The 21,416-nt window shown below is 42.0% G+C and overlaps 2 protein-coding genes across 8 annotated transcripts in view; both read left to right on the top strand.

Moving 5' to 3' along the window:
• The first annotated feature begins 330 nt into the window (after positions 1-330).
• Positions 331-6,621, top strand: necap2 (NECAP endocytosis associated 2). The gene is made up of 8 exons (XM_031287597.2): positions 331-586; positions 1,722-1,822; positions 3,475-3,579; positions 4,302-4,383; positions 4,757-4,865; positions 5,010-5,154; positions 5,260-5,350; positions 5,580-6,621. Exons 1-8 carry the CDS (start codon positions 492-494, stop codon positions 5,623-5,625), a joined length of 774 nt encoding a protein of 257 aa, XP_031143457.1. The 5' UTR covers positions 331-491; the 3' UTR covers positions 5,626-6,621.
• A 697-nt stretch (positions 6,622-7,318) lies between these two features.
• LOC116041540 (rootletin) overlaps positions 7,319-21,416 on the top strand; it is a 27,934-nt gene continuing 13,836 nt past the window's right edge. The window contains exons 1-20 of one of the 7 annotated variants that reach the window (XM_036002611.1): positions 7,319-7,532; positions 12,878-13,004; positions 13,102-13,244; positions 15,062-15,253; positions 15,337-15,420; positions 15,511-15,602; positions 15,692-15,857; positions 15,955-16,061; positions 16,172-16,399; positions 16,494-16,584; positions 16,999-17,085; positions 17,160-17,366; positions 18,053-18,252; positions 18,354-18,536; positions 19,079-19,223; positions 19,310-19,456; positions 20,153-20,383; positions 20,574-20,767; positions 20,841-20,968; positions 21,172-21,341. In XM_036002611.1, the coding sequence (XP_035858504.1) occupies positions 13,110-13,244; positions 15,062-15,253; positions 15,337-15,420; positions 15,511-15,602; positions 15,692-15,857; positions 15,955-16,061; positions 16,172-16,399; positions 16,494-16,584; positions 16,999-17,085; positions 17,160-17,366; positions 18,053-18,252; positions 18,354-18,536; positions 19,079-19,223; positions 19,310-19,456; positions 20,153-20,383; positions 20,574-20,767; positions 20,841-20,968; positions 21,172-21,341 (2,787 nt within the window). In that variant the 5' untranslated portion in view covers positions 7,319-7,532; positions 12,878-13,004; positions 13,102-13,109. Of the gene's footprint in view, positions 7,533-11,883; positions 12,212-12,877; positions 13,005-13,098; positions 13,736-14,558; positions 14,964-15,061; positions 15,254-15,336; positions 15,421-15,510; positions 15,603-15,691; positions 15,858-15,954; positions 16,062-16,171; positions 16,400-16,493; positions 16,585-16,998; positions 17,086-17,159; positions 17,367-18,052; positions 18,253-18,353; positions 18,537-19,078; positions 19,224-19,309; positions 19,457-20,152; positions 20,384-20,573; positions 20,768-20,840; positions 20,969-21,171; positions 21,342-21,416 lie in introns of those variants that run through there. The other 6 variants (XM_036002610.1, XM_036002609.1, XM_036002608.1 and 3 more) reach the window with 6 other exon arrangements.

Below are 21,416 nucleotides of genomic sequence, written 5' to 3'. Positions count from 1 at the left end.
TTCATTATGGGAAAACACCCAAAGGGTCTTTGTGATTTGTGCCAGGAGGCTGGAACAGTTGAGCATGTCCTTCTGTCATGCAGAAAATGTACACAGGAAAGGCAAGAAATGGTGACACAATTACAGTAAACAGGGAGAACAGATTACAATGTTAAAAGTATATTAGAGAGTGGTCAAGGAAGGAAAATGTTAGTTAGTTTTTTAAGAGTGACAGGACTGGAAAGTCGGTTTTAAGATGAATGGAACATGAGTGAGGGTAAAACCATGGATGTATTATATATAAAACCTGAAGGAGGCAGTAATGGGTGCCAACTGCCGTAAAACCTCAAAGAAGAAGAAGAACTTCCTCCACCACTGCTCAAATCATCCTGACCAGACGCGGCGCTGTTTGAATCGAGCACCGCGGCTCGTTTTGGGATCTTGTCTGGTCCAGGAGAGGTGTGAAAGTCGGACTCGGAAGTTGGTTCTGATAGTTAGTAAAACTGGACAAAATGGCAGAAGACAACAGTTATGAGTCAATGCTCTGCGTAAAGCCAGAGGTTCATGTTTACCGGATCCCGCCTCGGGCTTCTAACCGTGGATATCGGTAAGATGAGCTAAGAGAGTAAAACGTTTTTAAAGCAATGAGCTGACGAGTCTCACTGGCTGCTAGACAAGTGTCCGTCGCCAAGCTAATTTAACGACAATACATCCATTATCGGACAAGCAATTGTTAGGATGTCTTTCAACTTTTCTTTATTTCCTTGCAAAGTGACGGTTGCAGCCAACATAGCCAGTATCTACTAAGGACTTAGATAAACAGACACAGCTAGCTAGCTGATACATGTACTAGATGCGCATATAACGTTAGCATTGTTTCCAAACGCACCTCGCTGCTGTAACGTTAACTGTGATCTGCTCACTGACATCGGACACAATCATCCCGACTTGGTCAACAAAAAGTTCCTTGACTGCGACTTACATCTGCTGTCATTTAAAAAGTTAACGTTAGTTGTGAAAGACATTAGAAATTATGACATTGCTGATAATGTTAAGCGTTGAAAGTTTAAAAATGGCAGGGCTCAGTCTATGTCCGATAATGGATGTAGAGGTGTGTAGTTAATGCTAGCGGTTAACTAACTTTAGCTAAGTGTCCACGAAGTGTCAGTAAATTGAGTTTGCGTTATGATTAATTCAACAATAAATGCATGGACTATTGCTAAACTGTAGCCAGTTCAGTGCAATGTGTGTTTGTTTTGCTGACAAAATTATCAAAAATACATTTATGAAAACATTATCTGACGTTAGCTAGAGGGGATACCTTTCTACCTAACTGACGGCCTCTTCTTTATACTCTCTTAAAATAAATTAAGTTGTTGTCAGGTTGAGTCTAATTATTGGAAACAGTAGTTGGACAAACCACAACACTTAACTCATGGTCCACTTACTAGCCTTTTCCGGTGCTTTCCACTTTATCTCACGGTCTTCTTCCATGGATCGGATTTGCTCAGATCTCATGATGAAAAAAGAAGACCGCAAGTTGTGGTTGAAAGCCCCTGAAAAAGTTTCTAAGTGGACCTTGAGGTTTGCTTTTTCTTTTGTCACACGAATGCCTCATTTTAGTCTTCCTGAAAACTTTTAGTTTCACATCCTCCTGCTGTGAAAAGCTGCAGCTGCCTGTGTATAAACAGTGATCAAGTCAGCCACTTTCATGTTCAGATGTGTGCTTCCTGTTTTTCTAGTGCTGCTGACTGGAAGCTGGATGAACCTGCATGGAGTGGTAGGATGAAAATCACTGCTAAAGACAAGATGGCCTACATTAAGTTAGAGGACAAAAACACAGGTAAACAAACTGACATCTTCTTGAAGATAAATGTTATGTGTCCATAATTCACCACATGAATTCTTTGTATGTCTTTTAACTAATGTCGCCAAGATAAATTGCTTACAGTTAAGTTTTTACGCAACCTTTCACCAAAGTACTTAAGTGTAAGTAAAACACTGACTGTTTAAGTAACTGTAAAGTGAGCCATCATTTCCAATGAACTTTAGAGCAGACTTGACAGTGTAGCCAGAAAGATAGTGAGAAATCCTCACCAGTTTAGCCATGAAACAATGAGACTGCCTCATTGCCCTGTCTGCTCTGTCTAGCTTTGTTAGTGTTACATGGATCAAATGTGTTCACAATTAGGTGGCACAAGATGGTGGTTCAAAAATGTTTGAGACTTGAAACGTATGGTACACAGCAGTGTTGTAGTCAAGACCACCTAAACCGAGACCAGGTCATCACCAAGACCAGAGTGTATCGAGACTGAGACACGACCAAGACTTTGAGGGCTTGAGACTGAGTCAAGACCAAGACAGGGCAAGTCCCACACTGCATGACACAATAAAATGTGGAAAATGCTAACCATAGGCACTCCTCAAATTTATCTGAGAGAGCCACATTCCCATAAAAAATAAAGATTATTCTTCATTTTCCTCTTTTATTGCCATAAGTGTGCCTTGATTTTAAAAAAAAAAAAGGCAGTTGTGGTCTTGACCGGTCTTAAAATAAAATCCAGAGTCCTCTTTATCTGAGACTGGGACAAGACCGAGTAAAAATGTGGTTGATTCCGAGACCTCAAAAAATCGTCCTGAGACCAAGACTGATCTCTAGTACTAAAACACTGGTACACAGCATGAGTGAACCTGACTGCGGTAGTATTCTCTGATCTGGATTAAAAGTTACCCAAGCTTGGTAAACCACCCTGCTGGTGTACCAAGAAAAATGGGACTGGTTTGATCATAAATCAAGAAAAACGTTTTCTTGGCAGTTGTCTTGGGTGCCCACCTTGAACTTTGGTGATTGTATAGATCTTCTATGCTGCTGGGTTGTGTGTGTGTGTGTGTGTGTGTGTGTGTGTGTGTGTGTGTGTGTGTGTGTGTGTGTGTGTGTGTGTGTGTGTGTGTGTGTGTGTGTGTGTGTGTGTGTGTGTGTGTGTGTGTGTGTGTGTGTGTGTGTGTGTGGGTGTGGGTGGGTGTGGGTGTGGGTGTGGGTGGGACTACATATATAATATGAGTCCTAGACATGGATGTAAACTGCCACTTGAATGGTTGACGGAGGCATACAACCCGCGAGGCGGTAATTCTAGTTTTTCTGCCATGTTTGCTAAGCATGTGCTCAAGTTACAAATGCGTGGTTCGTTTTGGGTTGTAGTTGTACAGGTGAGTATCTCCTCTGGTGAATTTGCAGCAGAGTAGAGGCTGCAAGTAGTGCTGCTGCCCTTTTCAGAGTTAACAATTCAAAATAATCCCTGGAAAGACTTGCCAATTATACAGTTCCAGTCACATTTATCATTGAGAAAATGTGTTTGTTTGTCACAGTGTGATCAAAGAGCCTTTCAACAAACTTGCAATCTTTCTTTGTCCTTTGCAACCAACCTTCCTACTTGATTACTCCCAATGCAGAAAATAACCCTAAGGCATCATTTTCTCTATATTTGTTTTTTGCAGGGGAATTGTTTGCCCAAGCTCCAGTCGAACAGTATCCAGGGTGTGTAGTTGAATCAGTCACAGACTCCAGCAGGTATTTTGTGATCCGGATAGAAGATGGCAATGGTAAGACATTTTCATCAGAGACTTTTGGAAATAAGAAGTAGGTGGATATACTGTACTAAAGACATCTCAAATGTTATGTCACATTTATAGAAAAATACATTATATCAGTTTAAATATAAATGTAGAAATTTATCTTAAATTATATAAGAAAAACATGACAGACTGTGTCCAACTGGTCTTAACTAGATTAATAGTACATTTTTTCTTTTTCAAGAGAATCTGTATTCAGATTGAATTGTGGAAGTGAAATATTGCATTAGCCTTTCACAGACAAGGATTGTGTCTGTTTCTACATTTTAAAAAGTGTATTTCTTGGCTACTTAAAATTATTTTGAGTCTGCTTCATTGATCACCATGATCCTTAATGTGATATCATAGTGACACAAGTCTTAAGGTTAACTTTTCTCAAGACAATCACAGGAACTCTGTCTTATACTGCAGTTATCAAGTGTCAGTAGATGGAAGTTAAAAGGGATTTTTTTTCCCTTACATCAAGGCGCCATTTATTGCTATTTATAGCATTTATCTAGTCTTAAGTGTAAGACAACCTCACTTCTGTAATTTTCAGGGGGAAAAGTCTTACATTCAGGCTAAACGGTGTAAGTCACAGGCCCATACTCTCCCTTACTGCAGGAATATGTATTATATACTGTATAGCTTTTATCATGTGATGCATGAGGTACCCTAATGTTCTTGTGTCTTTACAATTACTTTTTATAAAGGACGTCATGCTTTTATCGGTCTGGGTTTTGCTGATCGTGGAGACTCATTTGACTTCAACGTAGCTTTGCAAGACCATTTTAAGTAAGTTATCTTACATAGCCGTTTTACTATCTGATCTTTGTTAATACATACGACCTGAAAATGAACACCTCTGTTTATATGACCTGGTACATGTGTTTATAAGCCCATCTTGCTACATTTACATGAATCTTTAAATGTGATACAACATTAATACTTGCACATTTGCTTTGTGTGGTGCACATTTGTCCATTGTGTATATACATAATTTGTTTTCATCCTAAATGAGTGTAACACAAGTCCACACACATGAAACCTTTTTAGATGGTTGTGTTTACAATACTGATGTGTTCTCATCTGTATCTTGCTACTGCAGTGACCCACTCTATCAACATTATTTTAATGATAATTTTCATGCTTTCAAATATTTCTAAAGGTGGGTAAAGCAAGAAGGTGAGCTCGCAAAACAGGAAGCTTCTGAGAGCACAGCACCTAAGCTGGACCTTCGCTTCAAAGAGGGTCAGACCATCAAGATCAGCATTGGGGTGAGTCACTCCAACATCACAGATGTAAAGGAATTACCAAAAGGAATAAATACTACATTGAACATTGACAGATTCTATGAAGAAAAGAGCCACTAATTAAACAATAAAGATCTTCAGACATTCTCATAACTCTGTCAATCACAGAACATCAAGAAGAAGGATGCAGGTGGAGCCAAAGCCCGGCCAATGGGTGGGGGTCTACTCCCACCTCCACCAGGTGCGAAGGTTGGAGGTGTCATACTGCCGACTGTGGGAGAGCAGACAGTCTCAGCTGTACAGGCGAACACTGGTGATCACCGTGCTATTGTATCAAATCAATTTTTTATTTTTTTTTTTTAAACGTCTTAACATGATTTAAACTGTATTCATGCTTTCAATAATTGTTATTCTCCAGATCCAGCCTCTCTTTTTGACTTTGGGTCCCCTGGCCCCGCAACCCCACCCAGCTCCGACATGTGGGGAGATTTCACATCTGCAGGCTCCAAGTAAGTTTTTCACAAAATGTCACCTGTATTTTTTGTCTGTGTACTAATCCATGTTATCCATCTGTCACAGTCCATCTTGTCCATCTGTCACAGTTCTTTGTTTAACATGTTTATTTTTTGATTCTTTCGCACTCATCATCATCCTCATCATCATCATCATCATCATCATCATTATCATCATCACACTCATCACACTCATCTTCCACCCCCCACCCCTCTCCTCCAACAGCTCCAGTAAAGATGCTGTCAAATCAGGATGGGTGCAGTTTAGTTGAGTGGTGAGAAATACTCAGGTTCCATACATTCCATGGACCGGACGATTGTGGCAAAAAGAAACTAAAAGAGAGGAACTGTTGGCAAACTTGACTGGCTCATTTGTTCTGGCTGCACTTAAAGAATATGTTCACATAAACTATAGCCCGCAGAGACAACACACTCTGGAGAAAGAAACAGTAAACATGTACATGTTTTTTTACAATCTCATATTTGTGTCACACTCGGCTTTTGAAGTGGGCTCTTTGTTTGATTTTAGAAGCCAGGAGAGATCCCTAAATCATCATTGTTGAAGAATGTGCTCTCCTCAAGACAAATGTGCATGTTGATGGTTGAAAGGACAGGTTGTCTCGTTACAATAGCCAGATGAGAACGTCTATCCATTGCCTAAAATCAAATGTTCCCTTATTTTATTTCTATTATCTATTCCTTGTCACTGTTAGTCTGTCCAGAATCAGATTTGATTGTGATTTACAACATCGTGCTCCCATCATACCGTTCTCATTACACCAGCACCACTCATCTCAAAGTTGTTTTTACCATTTTGGGAAAGTTAGTTTACCCATTAAAGTATCAATGTTTTGTTAAGCTTTAACCAGTATGTGTGTGTGTTTTGTTTTCAGTTGCATTATTTCCTAGAGATCAAAGCTATATTGATATTTGATTATTAGTTTTACATTAAACCTCTTAAGCCTTCCTTAAAAAATACCCAGATTGTTTTTAATCATGGTGTTGGGGAAAAAAAGTCCTGATGGCCATTTGTCTGTCATTCAAAGTTTGAACATGTTTCGTTCATGATTGTTTTTGTGTATGCCCTTCATATGTCTTTGCTTCGTGTCTTGTTGCTTTTAAAAATGTGCCTTTTACCAAATAGAAATTTCCTCAATCTTGTCGCTAATTTGCATCGAGTATTTGATTAAGTGCCTTTCTGAAAATGATCTAAAATGTATAAAATATAAACCTATGTCTTCTTGTAAATAAACAATATATTTCATTGACTCTTGATTTGTTTTTATTAGTGAACTAGTAGGCTTGTGAGAGTGTAGAGTTCACAGCTGCAATATGTTCTCTCGTTTTAAATAACTAACTTATTAAATACATTTAAACCATTTAAATGTGGGTTTGTTGAGTTTATTGTGTTGAACAGTATTTCAAATTCATCAAGTAATACAGACTATTAGGCGAATAGGATTTCTCTGATTCTTCTGACTGTGGAGCGATTTTTGTCACATCAATCTGTCGACCTAATATAAATTTGATCACGGTTTACCAGATCAGTAGCAATCGTTGTTTTTTACAATAGAGACTTAACTTTGGTTATTTGAGGAAAATAAGACCCTTATTGTCTAAAAACAAACTTTAAAAAGCCTACATGGTGTAAGTTTTTGAAGACTTCAGAAATCAACATATCTCAGCTAAGGTAATGAGGCAATTGGAATTATGTAAGAACACTTATAGCCATATTTAGTAGGTTACAGACATTCTGGGATCCATGTTATTGCGAGCTTCATTTAAGATATTTAACTAACTAAAAATGAGTAATTTTGTCTGGATAGTAAGACTTGCTGAGGCTCAGGGTATTTTTGTAAATTGATCTCAATCAGTTGTAATAAAAAAATGTGTATGGATGGATTTCATTCAAACTGTTTTAACAGAAATGAGATGAGCAAAACAGACATGTAACAGACAGTGCTGTAAACAGACTGCAGGCTGCAGCTGAACTGGAAGTCCCTCCCCGGAAAAAGCATGGGGAGGATTTGGGAGGAAGGCGACGCTGCCAGCAGCTGATGATGGTAACCTACATCTATAACTGTTGTGGATGAGGTTTGTTTCTGCTTCTGTAATGTTACAGCCCGCTCACACAAATGGAGGGACGACAGGATAACTCTCATCAGACCGATCTGTCGAGGTGAGAATATTAATCAAACAGGGAAGTGGATATTTTCACCGCGTACACCACAACATAGTGTGGATGAATATCGCTCCATAAAGTATTTTATAATCAGGCGGTTGTTTCCATAGCAGCGCGTTTGTGTTTGGATCTCCGTCTCTGCTGCTATGAAACAATTCATAATCAATTTAATAATATGCTCGGATGCTGCACAGTTTAACGTGCAACCCCCCCCCCCCTCCTTCTCCTCTTCCTCTCGCCTCCAACTCCTGACAGACTTTTGAAAACTTGGGCGTGTCTTTTTGGATGTGTTTCCTTAATGTTATGATAAAGAGGATGCTATGTTCGTTTTATGTGTATACCAAATGAAGTGTTAAAATATAGGCCTACACCAGAAGAGGAAGCAGTTGTGGATGATTCCTGTTTATTCAGTTAATGTTTGGCTGCATGTAGCTGGTTGTAAACATAAGAGCTGGAGTAAGAAGTCATCAGTTGGGCTGCACTAGGGTTGGGTCTGTGGAAGATGAAAGATAAAATAGCAACAGGTGTGTATTTCACTAGTTGTACAATATAAGGCTCACATCTCGCACACTGTGGAATCAATGCCAGTCTTCTACTAACAGGCCAGCTGAGGGCGCCACAGATGTTAAGCCATTAAAAGTGTCTCATATGGTTATGGTTAAATTCATGCAGCCTTGTCACTCACATCACATGGACAAATACAAGTTCAGCAGTTGGTTTGTAATCATCACAAGCAGTAACTTTTGTGGACATGTTACAAAATGTTAAATGCTTAAACATTTGAAGGGAAACCGCCAATACCGACAGTAACCTAGCCTATGTCTGTCATTTCTTATTATAGATGCACCTAGTTACTAAACCTACTGTGAGTTGTGTTGTGACAACGTTCTGTTTGTGTGTGTGTGTGTGTGTGTGTTTTGTGTGTAAGGCTGTACTGGGGGTCTGGTATTGACACAATGACCCTCTTGTCGGTAACTATGACAATCCAAACAGTGCAGACCCCCTCATGTTTAATGTTTGTGTCATAGTTTTACATCTGTAGATAACTCAGTTTTTATTATGAGTTTATTGTTTCGAAAAGTGTTTTAAAGCCTTATGGTTTAGGCAGCTGTGACATTATTCTGATATATTTTAAACATGCTGCATGGATAGTGTTGCAATTATGTTTTAGGGTAGAACAGGGTCATCTGGAAGCCTTTCCTCCAATCAAAAACAACTGAGTGCACACCATGGTAAAGCCACAATGATTATTTTCATTTTTGATTAATCTGCAGCATATTTTCTCAATTGCTCTTTTGGTCTGTGAAATGTCAGACAAAAGTGAAAAATGCCTGCCACATTTTCTATAACCTATGGCGACGTCTTTGAATGTCTTGATTTGTCCAACTAACACTCCAAACCCAAATATATTCAATTTACTATCACAAAAGACAGAGAAAAGAAGCAAACCTGCAAACTGTTTGGCTTTTTTTTCTCAGAAAAATTTATTTAATATATTTTCAAAACAGTTGCCAATTAATTTTCTGTCAATCGACAAATTGATTAAACGATAAATTGTTTATCTTAACTTTACACATTTTTGTTCACTATAGACAAAGGTGCGTTTGATAACTGTTTGGTGTGCTGTGTTTGTTGCTGTGATTGTTTTTGTAAAAGCTAGAGGCTGGACATCCTAAAAAACCTTGCATCTCTCACATTTGGTTGTGATAATGTTATAAGTAATGTCCCTGATAAATACAATAATTAAATAAATAAATAAATAAATATCATCATTCATAATATTTTCATCACCCCTATGTTTTGTTAGCTGTCTGAGCTGCCGCCTACAGTTTTATACAAGCCAATGTTTTAGTCTGTTTGCCTGTGTTGACCCTGTAACCCAAACCAAAACTAAACCTCCGTCTTCTTTGTGATGGGTAGCCATCACCTAACATCAGAAGGCGATCTGTAAAGGCTCGGACACACCGAGCTGATAATCGGCCGTTGGACAGTCTGGCGAGGTCAGTGACTCGAGTCTGTTCGGTGTGTTCCGTGCCGTCGTCCGTCCGAGGGGCCGTCGTCCTTAATTTTGGCCGATTTGACATGTATAATCGGCGGAGCGGGCACTGCCGGCAGTCGGACTCAAATGACCCATCTGATTGGTAGAGTGCTAACCCAGAAACGGGGAGCGGAATGAGCGTGACTACAGCGGACTACAGTCTCTCAAAATCTGACGAAAATATTTTAAACTGACCTTTGTTGATCTGAAATGAAGACAGATTCAGCAACTGCACGGCCTATTTCTCGCTTAAAATGTTTTCAGAAACACGTTTCAGTGAACTATTTTTGTACAATATGAAATCGTATTCTGAACATAGACAGTATATAAACTGGACCAACAGATCCCGTTGCTCTGGACGGAGACCAGTGAAGGATAGCACTTTTCCGGTGATGGCTGAGCGTTAATGCGCAGACTCTAACTGAGAGAGACGACATAAATGTGACGTGAGCAACGTGTCTGAAAGTCTTCTGGTAGCTGTGCCAAGAGAAATCTCAATCATTCCCATTCTTACAGAGACGGAGAGCGTAGATATATGTAAGGAGATAACATAGGCACAGGCTAATTATTGCTAACTAAAATGCTAGTTAACATTAACAGTAATTAAACTTAAACAGCGAATGTAAGTCGAAACTGCCTGTGAGCTTCTCCTGTACTATACGGTAATTCCTCTACTGTGCGACAGTAAGTCGTGTGGTTATGACATAATCGTTAGCCTATTTTTATAAAAACGTCTGCTACGGAGCCATAACGTGAGATACAAGGTAATGGAGCCTTTTATACATTGTCGTGTTTCTTTAGAAATAAACAATGGACAAAAAAAGTCTTTAAACGCTTCAGATGTAAAGTTATTCGCTGTCAAAGTGACGTCAAAATGACGTCAAAATGAATGGCAGTTAATGGGATGCTAACGTCGGGTGATCGTTTGGTAGCATCAAAATGGCGCCATAGGAGGTTCGCGTTCTGAAGCGAAGCTTACCCCCTTGATTCTGAACAAGCTGCCATGACAGTCTGTCTTTGAATTTCTGGAGAAACAAGACCCATTTGATGCGGTCGTCCAATCAGCTGCCAGTTTTCATTTTTGGGCAACAATACAGATTAGCACCGCCTGCTGTTATGGAGACGTATTACGTCTCGTCGCTTTGGTGTGTTCCAAGGCACTTTTTTGACCAATTTGGGGAGACTGATCAGCCCAACTGCCTTTTCTGCCGACGTTTGGCCGTCGGCTCTGTGTGTCCGGGCCTTACATTTTTAACAGAGGGGTGCGGTTTGTTACGTTCACCCCCGACAAGCCAACCGTCCCATGAACAACCACCGCCCACCTAGATATAGTTAGCGATACACAAACTATTTTCACTTTCGTTAACATTCATTCATGTGGTGTCGGAATAATTGGAAAAATCAGTTCATGGAAAATTCACACTGAATTAACAATGTGAAATAGGGCATGTGAGTGCCCTTCAAGTTTTAGCTCTGTTTTTGGTCTCTACCAATCTGGCTCTTTTGCTGCTAAATTTAATCTCTAACTATGTCTGTCTGCTGTTTGGTGCTGAGCAGGTACTTTTTTTTAGAGCTTTTTCTCTGAAAACAGCTGCCTGCTGTGGCTGAAAACGACACTATGAAAGTGGTGAGACAATAACAATAAAGTTGCGAGACAGACACCTAAACAACAACTAAAACTCACTATAAAGGTGCATGAAGCCGAGGGGAGCCACTTAGTCTGTAATAATTCTCTGTAGATTCATCACTAAGACCGACTTATACATTACTATTTTAAGTCATGTTATAACTGGATTAAGTTGGGGAGCGCTTTTGCCCTTGGCCCGCTAGCCGGTTAATGGGGCCCTGCAGCTTTAAGCTCAAGCTACAAAGTGGGCTGTTGATTCTTAATGGAATTGGCAGTATTTGCAACCCTCACATTACTGATGACTTGATGCAAAGTTAAAATGATTTAGTAATTTCTATCTACTGCACATTGAGAACCCCTACCGTTATAAATTATGAAGAAAAGGATCTTTGTAGCCTAGTTATTTGCTCTAAAAACTTTGACCCCAACCTCCCCTAGCCTACTCTAAATTTCTGTTTTGAAAATCGATATATTTTACTTTGCAACATACTAAAACGATGGTCAAAATATTTTTAGTGTTTTTTTTCCCCCTTGTAGCTTCTCCCTTCTCCCTTGTAGAGTGTCTTATAGGGCTATTACAGTTTGATTTGGGCTTATCTTTGTTGTGCAGTTGAATAGCAGTGGTCTGGTCCGGAGGGTTGTTAAATGCGAGCAGTGAGCGTGGAGTAGTGGAGGAGGTGGAGGGGTGTGAATCTTTAAACCCTGTTAATCCCGCTGTCCTCAATCTGTGCCTGTCTACCGGAGGAAGCGAAAGGACGGGTACACTCTGCTCTGCGACCAAACTTTGTCGGCTCCAACAGCATCAAACACACAACCGGCTTCAGGCTGGGAGTTTTTCTTCTTTATCGCACCTGCTGGAAAGCAACAGATCGACAGTTGAGTTTGTGAAGACGTCGTATTCACTCGGAGTTAATCCTGTTCACTGGAGGGTTTTAAATATCTGCTGCCGCTACGATGAGTGCTGCGGAAAACCCAGACACCGACTCCGACAAACTGGAGTCTGTGATACAGGTGAGGTGCACCGGGCCTTCCTCCATCCCCCATCGCTTAACATACAGTACTGCTGTGTGATGTGATGAATAAAGCTGCTGATTTATGTGAGTGCTTGTTTGTGTTGATATTGTGTTGTCATGCATCAGCAGTTTTGTTGTAACTACTATGGCACCTAGTCTTTTGGCACTTTTCTTTTATTTATTTCTTTTCTTTTCTTTTTTAATTTGGAAAAGCATTCCTTTCACAGTGTAGGTTGGACATATCAGTGTTACTGCAAGTAGATACATACTGTCTATCATTGTCCATAGGTATGGTGGGCAAGGGATTTGCAGTAGCCTACATTGAATTTTCATTTTACTGTCTAGCTCTTCCACATATTTTTATGCTTAACGGCTTGACTACCTGAACATGGGAAGCTTTAACATTGCATTTTACAGATGGGCAATGGTAGTGAAAAACAAACAGACACATAAGACCAAATAAAATGATAATAGAAAAAGGGGGGTATACTTGTGGCACTTATCAAACAAATCATCATCATCCAGATTATTATTTATTGTTATATTGCCTGTATAATATATTATAATACTCTATAATTGCTGGGTCATTTTTGTCTCTCGTGGTTTATTTTCTCTCTAAATGCCTCAAAGGTAAAGCATCAAATGTTTGTGTTGTGTACATCAGAGGCTGGAGGAGAGCGTTCTGTCTGAGGAGAAGAGGCTAACCGTCCGGGGTTCTTCAGCAGACGCCCCCCCTACATGTCTACCTGCACGAGTACGAGAGATTGTTACAAAGAACCTCAACGATAGCTGTAAGTGGCAACAATCTGCTCTCCCATCATATCAAATGTATGTTTTGACACTTTTCTTTGCCTGACCGTTGTCTCCGTCTGCCCTCTCTCTCAGCAGCCGGGGCCATGTCCTCTGTTATGTCCCTCCAGGAGGAGAACCGGATGCTGCAGGGAGAGCTGGCGAGGCTGGAGGACCTGCTGGCACACAGCAGAGCCGACCGAGACGAGCTCGCCATCAAGTACAGTGCAATTAGCGAGAGGGTAAGACGCCAGGACAACAGCAACTGGCACTGATAGTAAGGTGGGCAGAATAGGAGCAGTGATTTGAGAATTGGATGAGAGAAACTAGATAGATCAAGTATCATGGTTTCTACAAATGACTGACCCTCATCCCCCCTCTTTGTATTCAAAATACAATCTCAAGACGTTCAAAATCCTCAAGGTTACATACACCTAAAGGGAATGCTGTGGCACTTTGCTTTTTTCCCATTTCATTATTTTCCTGGCCCTTCTTTGTCTGAGATTTGCTGGTCTCCCAGGTGATGGGGCTGGAATGAGCTGAAGTGGAATGTTGCCATGGCGTCTGTCACCCTGGGCGACTGTAAACAGGGGCTTCAGTGGAGACGGGAGTATGTGTAGTGGTGGGTGGGCTCCACACATCTCATTTTGGGTTGAACATTACTGAAGGAAACATGCAAGACTGCATGCAAAAACAAAAGACAACTCGGATGAAGTTCCTTTAGGTAAATAAGGTAGTTTATAAAACTCCATATATTAGGCTACTGTAAAATAATATTAAACAGTCTTGTAGATTGTTGAGATAACTGCTTTTCTATCCTTGTACCAAATATGACTTACCTTAGTAAGTGAGTGGCTTTAGGCCTTTATTCTCTTTCAAGTAATTGCATTTATTGTAATTAAAGATATCATCATCCTTATCCTTAAAGCCACTTCTGAAGATTGCAGTTCAATTTCAAATACATCAACATGTAATTCTGTTGTCTATAGATGTCAAATTCTCAGTTCCAGTTGCATCTTTTATACAGTACAGGCAGATATTTATGGTGGTCACACTGGGATGCTGCAACTTTGTTTTCTCCTGTTGGAATCAGAAATACTTATTATACCTGTAGTCCTAATTAGTAGTTCAATATGCATAAAAACACAAATAATGTGGGATACAGAGCAACAGTTAACAATACTGGGGCTACAACTACAGTATGAGTGCAGCAAAACAATGATCCTGAAAACAATATAGTGTGTGTAAGAGCCAATTAGTGCTCTTGGTATAAATAGGAACCAATCTTTGGTTCCTCAGGTGCAACCGGGAAGTACATACAGTTTTTGACCACACGGACACACAGACACACGCACACCAACACCACACAAGCATACACAAGCAGTATTTTGTCTGGAAACCCAACGATTATCTCATGGAAATAAATTGAACCAATGGTGTTAACTGCAAGTATGACTTGGATTTTCATTGATCAAAAAGGTAAAAAGTGCGTCAATTACTCTACCCGTAGAAGAGCACCTCAGGGGCTTAAAGCTTGGGTTTAGCCTCTACAGTGTGAAAGTGTAAAATCTCTGCTATCGCTGTCCTCTATTTTATTAATTATAATACACATACTACATTTGAGTGTTAAACATTTACAACATTCCTTATAGATCCATATAAAAAAAAAGACTGAGTCAGGGGCTTTTAGGTCCTAAAGTAAGCATGATACTACTGAATATTCACAGGTTTGGGCATATGTTAAATATCAGGGCGGTAGTGGGGAATATTTTTTAAAGACTGAGGTAATTTCTCTTGAAAATAGAAAAGAACACATAATTGTTACATAAAATAGAGCACTGACTTAGAGCATTTACTGGAAGAATAACCAGGTTGCCCTCAGTATCTGTTCGATCCAGCTCCAGTTTTCAAGGTCACGAATGATCTTTCAATCTCAAATACTAAGTACGTTGGAATTAACTGTACGTGTAGGTATTTTAAATTCACAGCATGACAGCACTGTGTAGATCTGTGAAACAAACATCACCCCCCTGCCTCTTACTTTGTATTAAACCCACAGCTGGAGCAGGCGCTACGTTTTGAGACGGGAGACGGGGACCATGATTCACCGGAGTCACGCAGCCTGGCGCAGCAGAACCTGGATTTACGCCGGCGACTGGATGAGGAGCAGGCGGCCTACAAGCGTAAACTCACTGCGTACCAGGAGGGTCAGCAGAGGCAGGCGCAGCTCGTGCAGAAGTTGCAGGCCAAGGTATGATTGTTTGACTCTGTCTTCAGCTGAGATGTAGTCTTCGGGGATGTTACAAGTCAGTAATAGTTTTCTTGCTACTTTAGGTACTTCAGTACAAAAAGAGGTGTGGGGATCTAGAGCAGATGGTGCAGGAGCGGTCCTCAGAGTTGGAGAAACACAGGTTAAGTGTGAGTGGCGTTTATTGATTTTGACTCTCGGAAAGACGACATTAACTTTCCACAAGTAACACTTAAACCATCAACTATCTTCTCCTTCAGAGCCACAGTGAATCCTCAAATGGTTGTCATCAAGAAGAATCAAGCAGCAACCTGGAGGACGCTTTAATCCGTCTGGAGGAAGAACAGCAGAGGTGACTGATTACACAATGTCACACAATATCACTTGTTTTTGCCTTCTTGCTCCGTCAACATAATTAGTTTGTCCCTCGTGTGTTTTCAGGAGCAGCAGTTTGTCTGCGGTGAATGCCATGCTGAGAGAGCAGCTAGAGCAGGCCAGTTTTGCCAATGAGGCTCTCAGTCAGGACATCCGCAGGCTCACTGCTGATTGGACGAAGGCCAGGGAGGAATTGGAACAAAAGGAGTCTGACTGGAGGAGAGAAGAGGAGGTGATAGAGGGATGCTTACAAAACAGTAAAACAATTTAAATGGAGAACAATTTAAAGATAATTGACATGTTATTTCTGTCTTTGGCTCCCATTTCAGTCTTTCAACAGTTACTTCAGTACTGAGCACAGTCGACTGCTGATGCTATGGCGGCAAGTAGTCGGGTTTCGGCGGCATGTCTGTGAACTGAAGAGCGCCACTGAAAGGTCAACAATGTGTTAACTGTTTGCCACATGATGCCATTTTCTGGGTTGTAATTTGAATCTTTGATGGTAATAACAGTTTCCTCTCTGTGTCAATCTCTCTCCAATCTCAGGGACCTGTCAGATATGCGTAATGAGCTGGCTCGGACGTCCCACTCTGCTCAGGTGTCTTGTGCAGGTCTGTCTGCCACCCTGCATACCCGGGAGGGAGGAGCAGCTCTGGCCCTGGAGCAGGAGAAAGCTCTGCGGGTTCAGCTCGAGCAGAAGCTGAGAGAACGAGTGGCAGAGATGATGAATCTTCAGACCAGAACAGACGCAGAGAGAAGTGAGCTCAACGTCAGGTCAGTGACTGGGTTTAGCTCTCTTACAGGTTTGTTATAAATTAAACATTTGTATGAAGGCCTTTTTAACGGTTCCCATTGTGTTGACTTTCAGGTTGTCAGATTCAGTGCGAGAGGCTGAGAGACTAAAGGGCCAAATTGAAGAGAGAGACAGAGAAATTGTCATACTGATGAGGAGGGCTGAGGTGAGAGGGTAGTCCTTTTTTTCTAATTGTCAAAAATGAAATGAGCAACACTTTTGGACTGACTGACACCACACACACTCACTATTCCTCCAAATGTGTATCAATCTGCAGCTGAAAGTAGTCCCTTACAAATACAGTATTTACTCCTGTTTGAGTAACATTTGCCAAAAACTACAGTGCCCAACTGTATTTTAAAAAAAGTCAGGGTTACATGTCTTCTTTAGGAACAAATGGACTTGTAGCGGAGAACCACAGACAGGGAAGTCAGAAAGTATTGAGGGAAGGACTAACACATTGTTGCTTTTGGTCTTTTCATGGATTTGTTGACAAGAAGGCTGTAATGCTTTTTCAGTTGCATTAATCTTCCTCCTCGAAGTGACTGAGGTGTCTGTTCTTCATTATGTTTTCCTTCAGGAGCAGAGTGACAACGATGAGACTGACATGCAGGTGATGAGAGCTCACACTGAGACATTGTTGGACACTCTGCGGGACATCGCTCAGGTAAACAACTACACATATGCACACGGTTTTATATCACAAGTATGGGAGTTCTTCATTTTAGTTTTCTTTTGTAGACTGTTTTGTCCGATGGAGAGTCGTCATCCGAGGCAGACCAGGACAGCACCGGGGCTCCGCTGCTAGCATTGATCCGTGGCTTCTCCCCTCACCGCTCCTCCTCTCCTCGCAGGTCGTCCTCTCCCCCTCGGCCCTCCTCGCTGGCTCCTCTCCCTGAGCTGTCAGCTCTGCGCTCTGCAGTCACAAACAAGACGCTCCAGCTGCAGGTGACATTTCAATTCATTCATTTCAAATGATTACAGTATTGTCTCAGGAAGAATGCACACTGGCGATATTGTGCTTTAATTTTGTGTTTAATGTGCTGAGGACAAAGAGACAACTAAAAATAATGCTGATTTTGTAAGAACTGTGTGTTTTCATAATAATACTTTCCCAGGTTATTATGATGCACATGTATTGAGAGAATATAAATGTTCACATATTTTAGACAATAATTACAGAGACAGAGGGGACTACGATTGTTTACTTCCCGCCTGGAAACAGTCAGTAACAACATTACAGCAGTCCTCTAACTCAGTGATTCCCAAAGTGGGGTCCGGGGAGCCCCCAGGGGTCCTTGAGGGTGTTCCAGGGGGTCCCCAGCAAAAAAGGGAATCCTTTTTTCACCAAAATGTTCAAAATATTTCCAACCATAAGTAACACAATAACAGAATGTATAACTACTTTGAACATGGGTTTCATACACTTTCTGTAATAAAACATCTAAAAACAAAAATTCTATCAGATGGGGGAATCTGGGACTAAATCTTATCAAATAGTAGGTCCATGGTCTAATTTGTGTCAGTTTAGGGGTCCTTCATGTGAAAAAGTTTGGAACCACTGCTCTAACCTAAGCAGCTATCTACTACTACTACTCACTAGAGGTAAGTGACCCCACTTGTGTTGTTTGCAGGATGTTCGAGGGCGTCTGCTTTCTGCCCAGTCCTCGCTTCAACAGTTGCGCAAGCAGCTTTCAGAGACTGATTTGGCTAAAAGAGATGCAGAACAGCGAAACCAAGCTCTGCAGAGAGAAAAGGATGCTGCTCAGAGAGAAAGGGAGACAACACAGCGAGAGAAGGACCGTCTGAAGCAGGAGAGAGACACACTGGCCAGGTTTACAGACAATTACAGTACATTACCTTTTTACAATCTGCTTCTAATCATTAAATATTTTTGTGTGTATAACTATAACTGTTCTTTTATGAACATTGCAGTGAGAAGGTGAGCTTGGAGAAGACAGTGCAGGCAGCACAGAGCAGCAACCAGATCCTACAGATGGACTGTGAGAAGCTCCAGCTGACCGTGGCGTCCACACAGCGAGAGCGAGATCACGAGAGGGAGGAGAAGGAGGCCGCCATTCAGGAGAGAGGGCGGGCAAAGGCAGAGACTCAGAGGATGTAAGTAGGCTGATTGATGGTGATTAAGTGCATGCGATGTGGACGCTAATCCACAAAGCCTTGTGCAGCCAAGGAAGCAAACGCCCACAGGAAGCCATTTATTATATCTGTATTAGCTTCCTATACAGAGAGATCTTCATTTACAAACCCCTCCTGACTTCCTTTACCAACACAACCCCAAACACTGGTCAACAGATCTGATGCCAGCTCTTCATGCAAATCAGAGCGGAGCTGCCCTGACACCTTCACACCTTGAAATGAATTTTTCACATATCAGACAAACCAGCTGACTCAGTTCACTGAGCCCCACTACTTTTATGTCCAGTATGTATATGCCCAACAGATTTGATAGCTTTATAAAGCTTATGACTTCTGCTGTATGTTTCATCTTCTAAAAAAAATACACTGTATTTCACCTTTTACTGGGCCCTTAGGACTCTGTGCTGCTCAAATAGTACCTACGATTATTCCCCTACTGAGCCTCTCATTAGTAGCCCAAAAATGTATTGTTAAAGTACCACATGCATATTGTTTTGCTACAGACAAAAGCAGTGGGATCAGAGTGAGAGTCGAGCCTCGGCTCAGCGTGGAGAGCTGTCTGCAGTGAGGGAGACTCACCAGCAGTGGGAGATTGAGCGGCAGCTGCTGGAGCGAGAGAGAGTCCAACTCGCTGAAGCACTTGCTCGGGTAAGAGAAATAAACTTTTGCTCATTTAACATTTTGCAGATTTAATATTCTGTGTTCTCATGTTGTGTGTGACCTTTCCCCTCCAGGCTGAGGGCAGTAACGCAGAGCTCTCTATGCTGCTCAACAAGCTGCAGTCTGAGGATGCAGCTCTCAGGGACTCTCTGGTCAAAATGGGAAGCATGAATGAGGGAATGGCCCAGGACAAAACTGAACTTAACAACTACATTCTCCAGGTAAGTGGAAGGCAAAACCAAGGGCAGATGGGAGGGTGTTGAGCGTCCTGACAGCAGAGCGTACTGCCGATGGTGCCCCGGTAGAAGGAGCACATGATGAGTGGGGGGGGAATCTTGCTCTCTTCAGCTTGCATAGGAAGTAGAGGCGCCGCTGGGACTTCTTGGCCAGTGATGCAGTGTTCGTTGTCCAGGAGAGGTCCTGATGTGCATCCCCAGGAATTTGGTGCTGCTCACTCTCCACAGCAGCACCGTTGATGGTCAGTGGGGGTTTAGGGGTGTGGCCTCTCTGGAAATCAATCAACAACTTCCTTGGTCTTGTCGACATTTAGGAAGAGGTTGTTATCCCTGCACCAGTTGGCTGACCTCCTTCCTGTAGAGGGTCTCACCACGTTGTGTCGTCAGCAAACTTCACTGAGTGGTTGCTGCTAAAGTTGGCTAAAGTGTTTTTACGTGTTGGAGCAACACTACACTACACCCCGTATCTGTCTCCATTTATCCCTATTTCGTGTGTCTTGTAGTCTCGATACAACGAATCAAACAAACGGGGATAAGAGCACATTCATGATGTTGCCCTTGGTTACACACACAACAAGTTACAACAGTAGTTTTGTGAAGAATGAAAACAAAGAGCTAAAGTAAATGAATTGGAACGTCTCAGCTTCCTCTCCAAGTCTCACCCTTTACTCTTTCTCTTAGCTGGAGGAAGAGAAGGCCCTCCTGCAGGCTCAGAAACGGGAGGCGGAGAAAGAGAAGTTGACCATAAGAGATGAGCTGGTCCGGTTGGAGCAGGACCGGCTGGAGCTGGACTCTGCCCGCATCACGCTTCACCAGTCACTGCAGGACGCCGAGCTTAGCCGGGTGGGGATGGAGACAGAGCTCCAGAGTCTCAGGGCTGAGAGATTTAAGCTGCAGGAGAAAGTCACCCAGGTGCATAAAAATATATATATATATATATATTACATCATCATTTAAAGGTTCCAACCTAGATTTTTATTTGGCTAAAACAGCCATGGAAACTGTCAGTAACATGGGAAGACGTTTTACTGTTTACACGCTTTTTTTTATTTCTTGATTGTTTCTTGTCACTCATGTTTTCTTTTTTGGCTTTTGTTGATAGCTTTGTGGTGAGGTGACCTCTCTGGGATCAGAGTTGAGTCTTGCCAAAGGAGATGGCCAGAGAAACGAGGTGGCATTAGAGGAAGCCGGTCGCGGTCGGGCAGACCTGGCCCGGGACAAAGCAGCGCTGGTGGTCCAGCTGACGGCGTCTGAGAGAGAAAACGCCGTTCTGTCAGAGGAACTGGCTGCTTTCAGGTGTGTGTGTGTGTGTGTGTGTGTGTGTGTGTGTGTGTGTGTGTGTGTGTAACCTGTGTTTGTAACTGTGCAGGTCGGAGCGGGAGTCCCTGGAAACCAGTCTGTTCGAGGTGCAGCAGCAGCTTGTTCAGGTGGAGTCTCGTAGGGAGCAGCTGGAGACGGAGAACCAAAACCTTCGAGTCCGCTGTGAGACTGCAGCAGGTGAGTGACGAAGTATACAAACGCAAAGAGGGAAGAGGATTTTGAGTCTAGAATTAGACACAAATATGCCTTTTTAAAAGCTAAAGTGAAGCTGTTTGGTGTAATGGGAAAGACGGTTAATATGACAGAATATGATGTGAAGAACCCAATGATTGAGTCCTTTGTTTGCCTCTCCTGGATGTTGTCCTGGATGGGATTTCCAGCTGAACTGAGGCGTGTACGCTCGGATGGGGAGAATGTGTTGGCCCAGGCTGAGAGAGAGAAACAGGCTCTGACTCAGACTCTAAATGCTGTACAGCTAGAGGCCCAGCAGGCTTTACGCAAGGCCATCTCCGAACATCAGGAGGAGGTGGAGAGGCTGGTCTCAGAAAAGGTCAGAAGGTTCAGTGGTTCAGTGTTACTCAATGCACTGTCTGTAGACCTATTTGTACTTTTCGGATTAGGCTGA

This window comes from Sander lucioperca, chromosome 6, assembly GCF_008315115.2.
Source record: "Sander lucioperca isolate FBNREF2018 chromosome 6, SLUC_FBN_1.2, whole genome shotgun sequence".
NCBI classification, from domain to species: domain Eukaryota; kingdom Metazoa; phylum Chordata; class Actinopteri; order Perciformes; family Percidae; genus Sander; species Sander lucioperca.
The sequence above is the reverse complement of the archived record's forward strand: the minus strand, read 5'-3'. Positions and strand labels throughout refer to the sequence as shown.

Excerpts from the sequence above, each read along its gene's own strand:
- necap2 (XM_031287597.2), top strand. The coding sequence starts at position 492 with ATGGCAGAAGACAACAGTTATGAGTCAATGCTCTGCGTAAAGCCAGAG. Across the intron at positions 4,384-4,756 it reads GCTTTGCAAGACCATTTTAA|GTGGGTAAAGCAAGAAGGTG; the intron begins GTAAGTTATCTT and ends ATATTTCTAAAG. Across the intron at positions 5,351-5,579 it reads TTCACATCTGCAGGCTCCAA|CTCCAGTAAAGATGCTGTCA; the intron begins GTAAGTTTTTCA and ends CTCCTCCAACAG.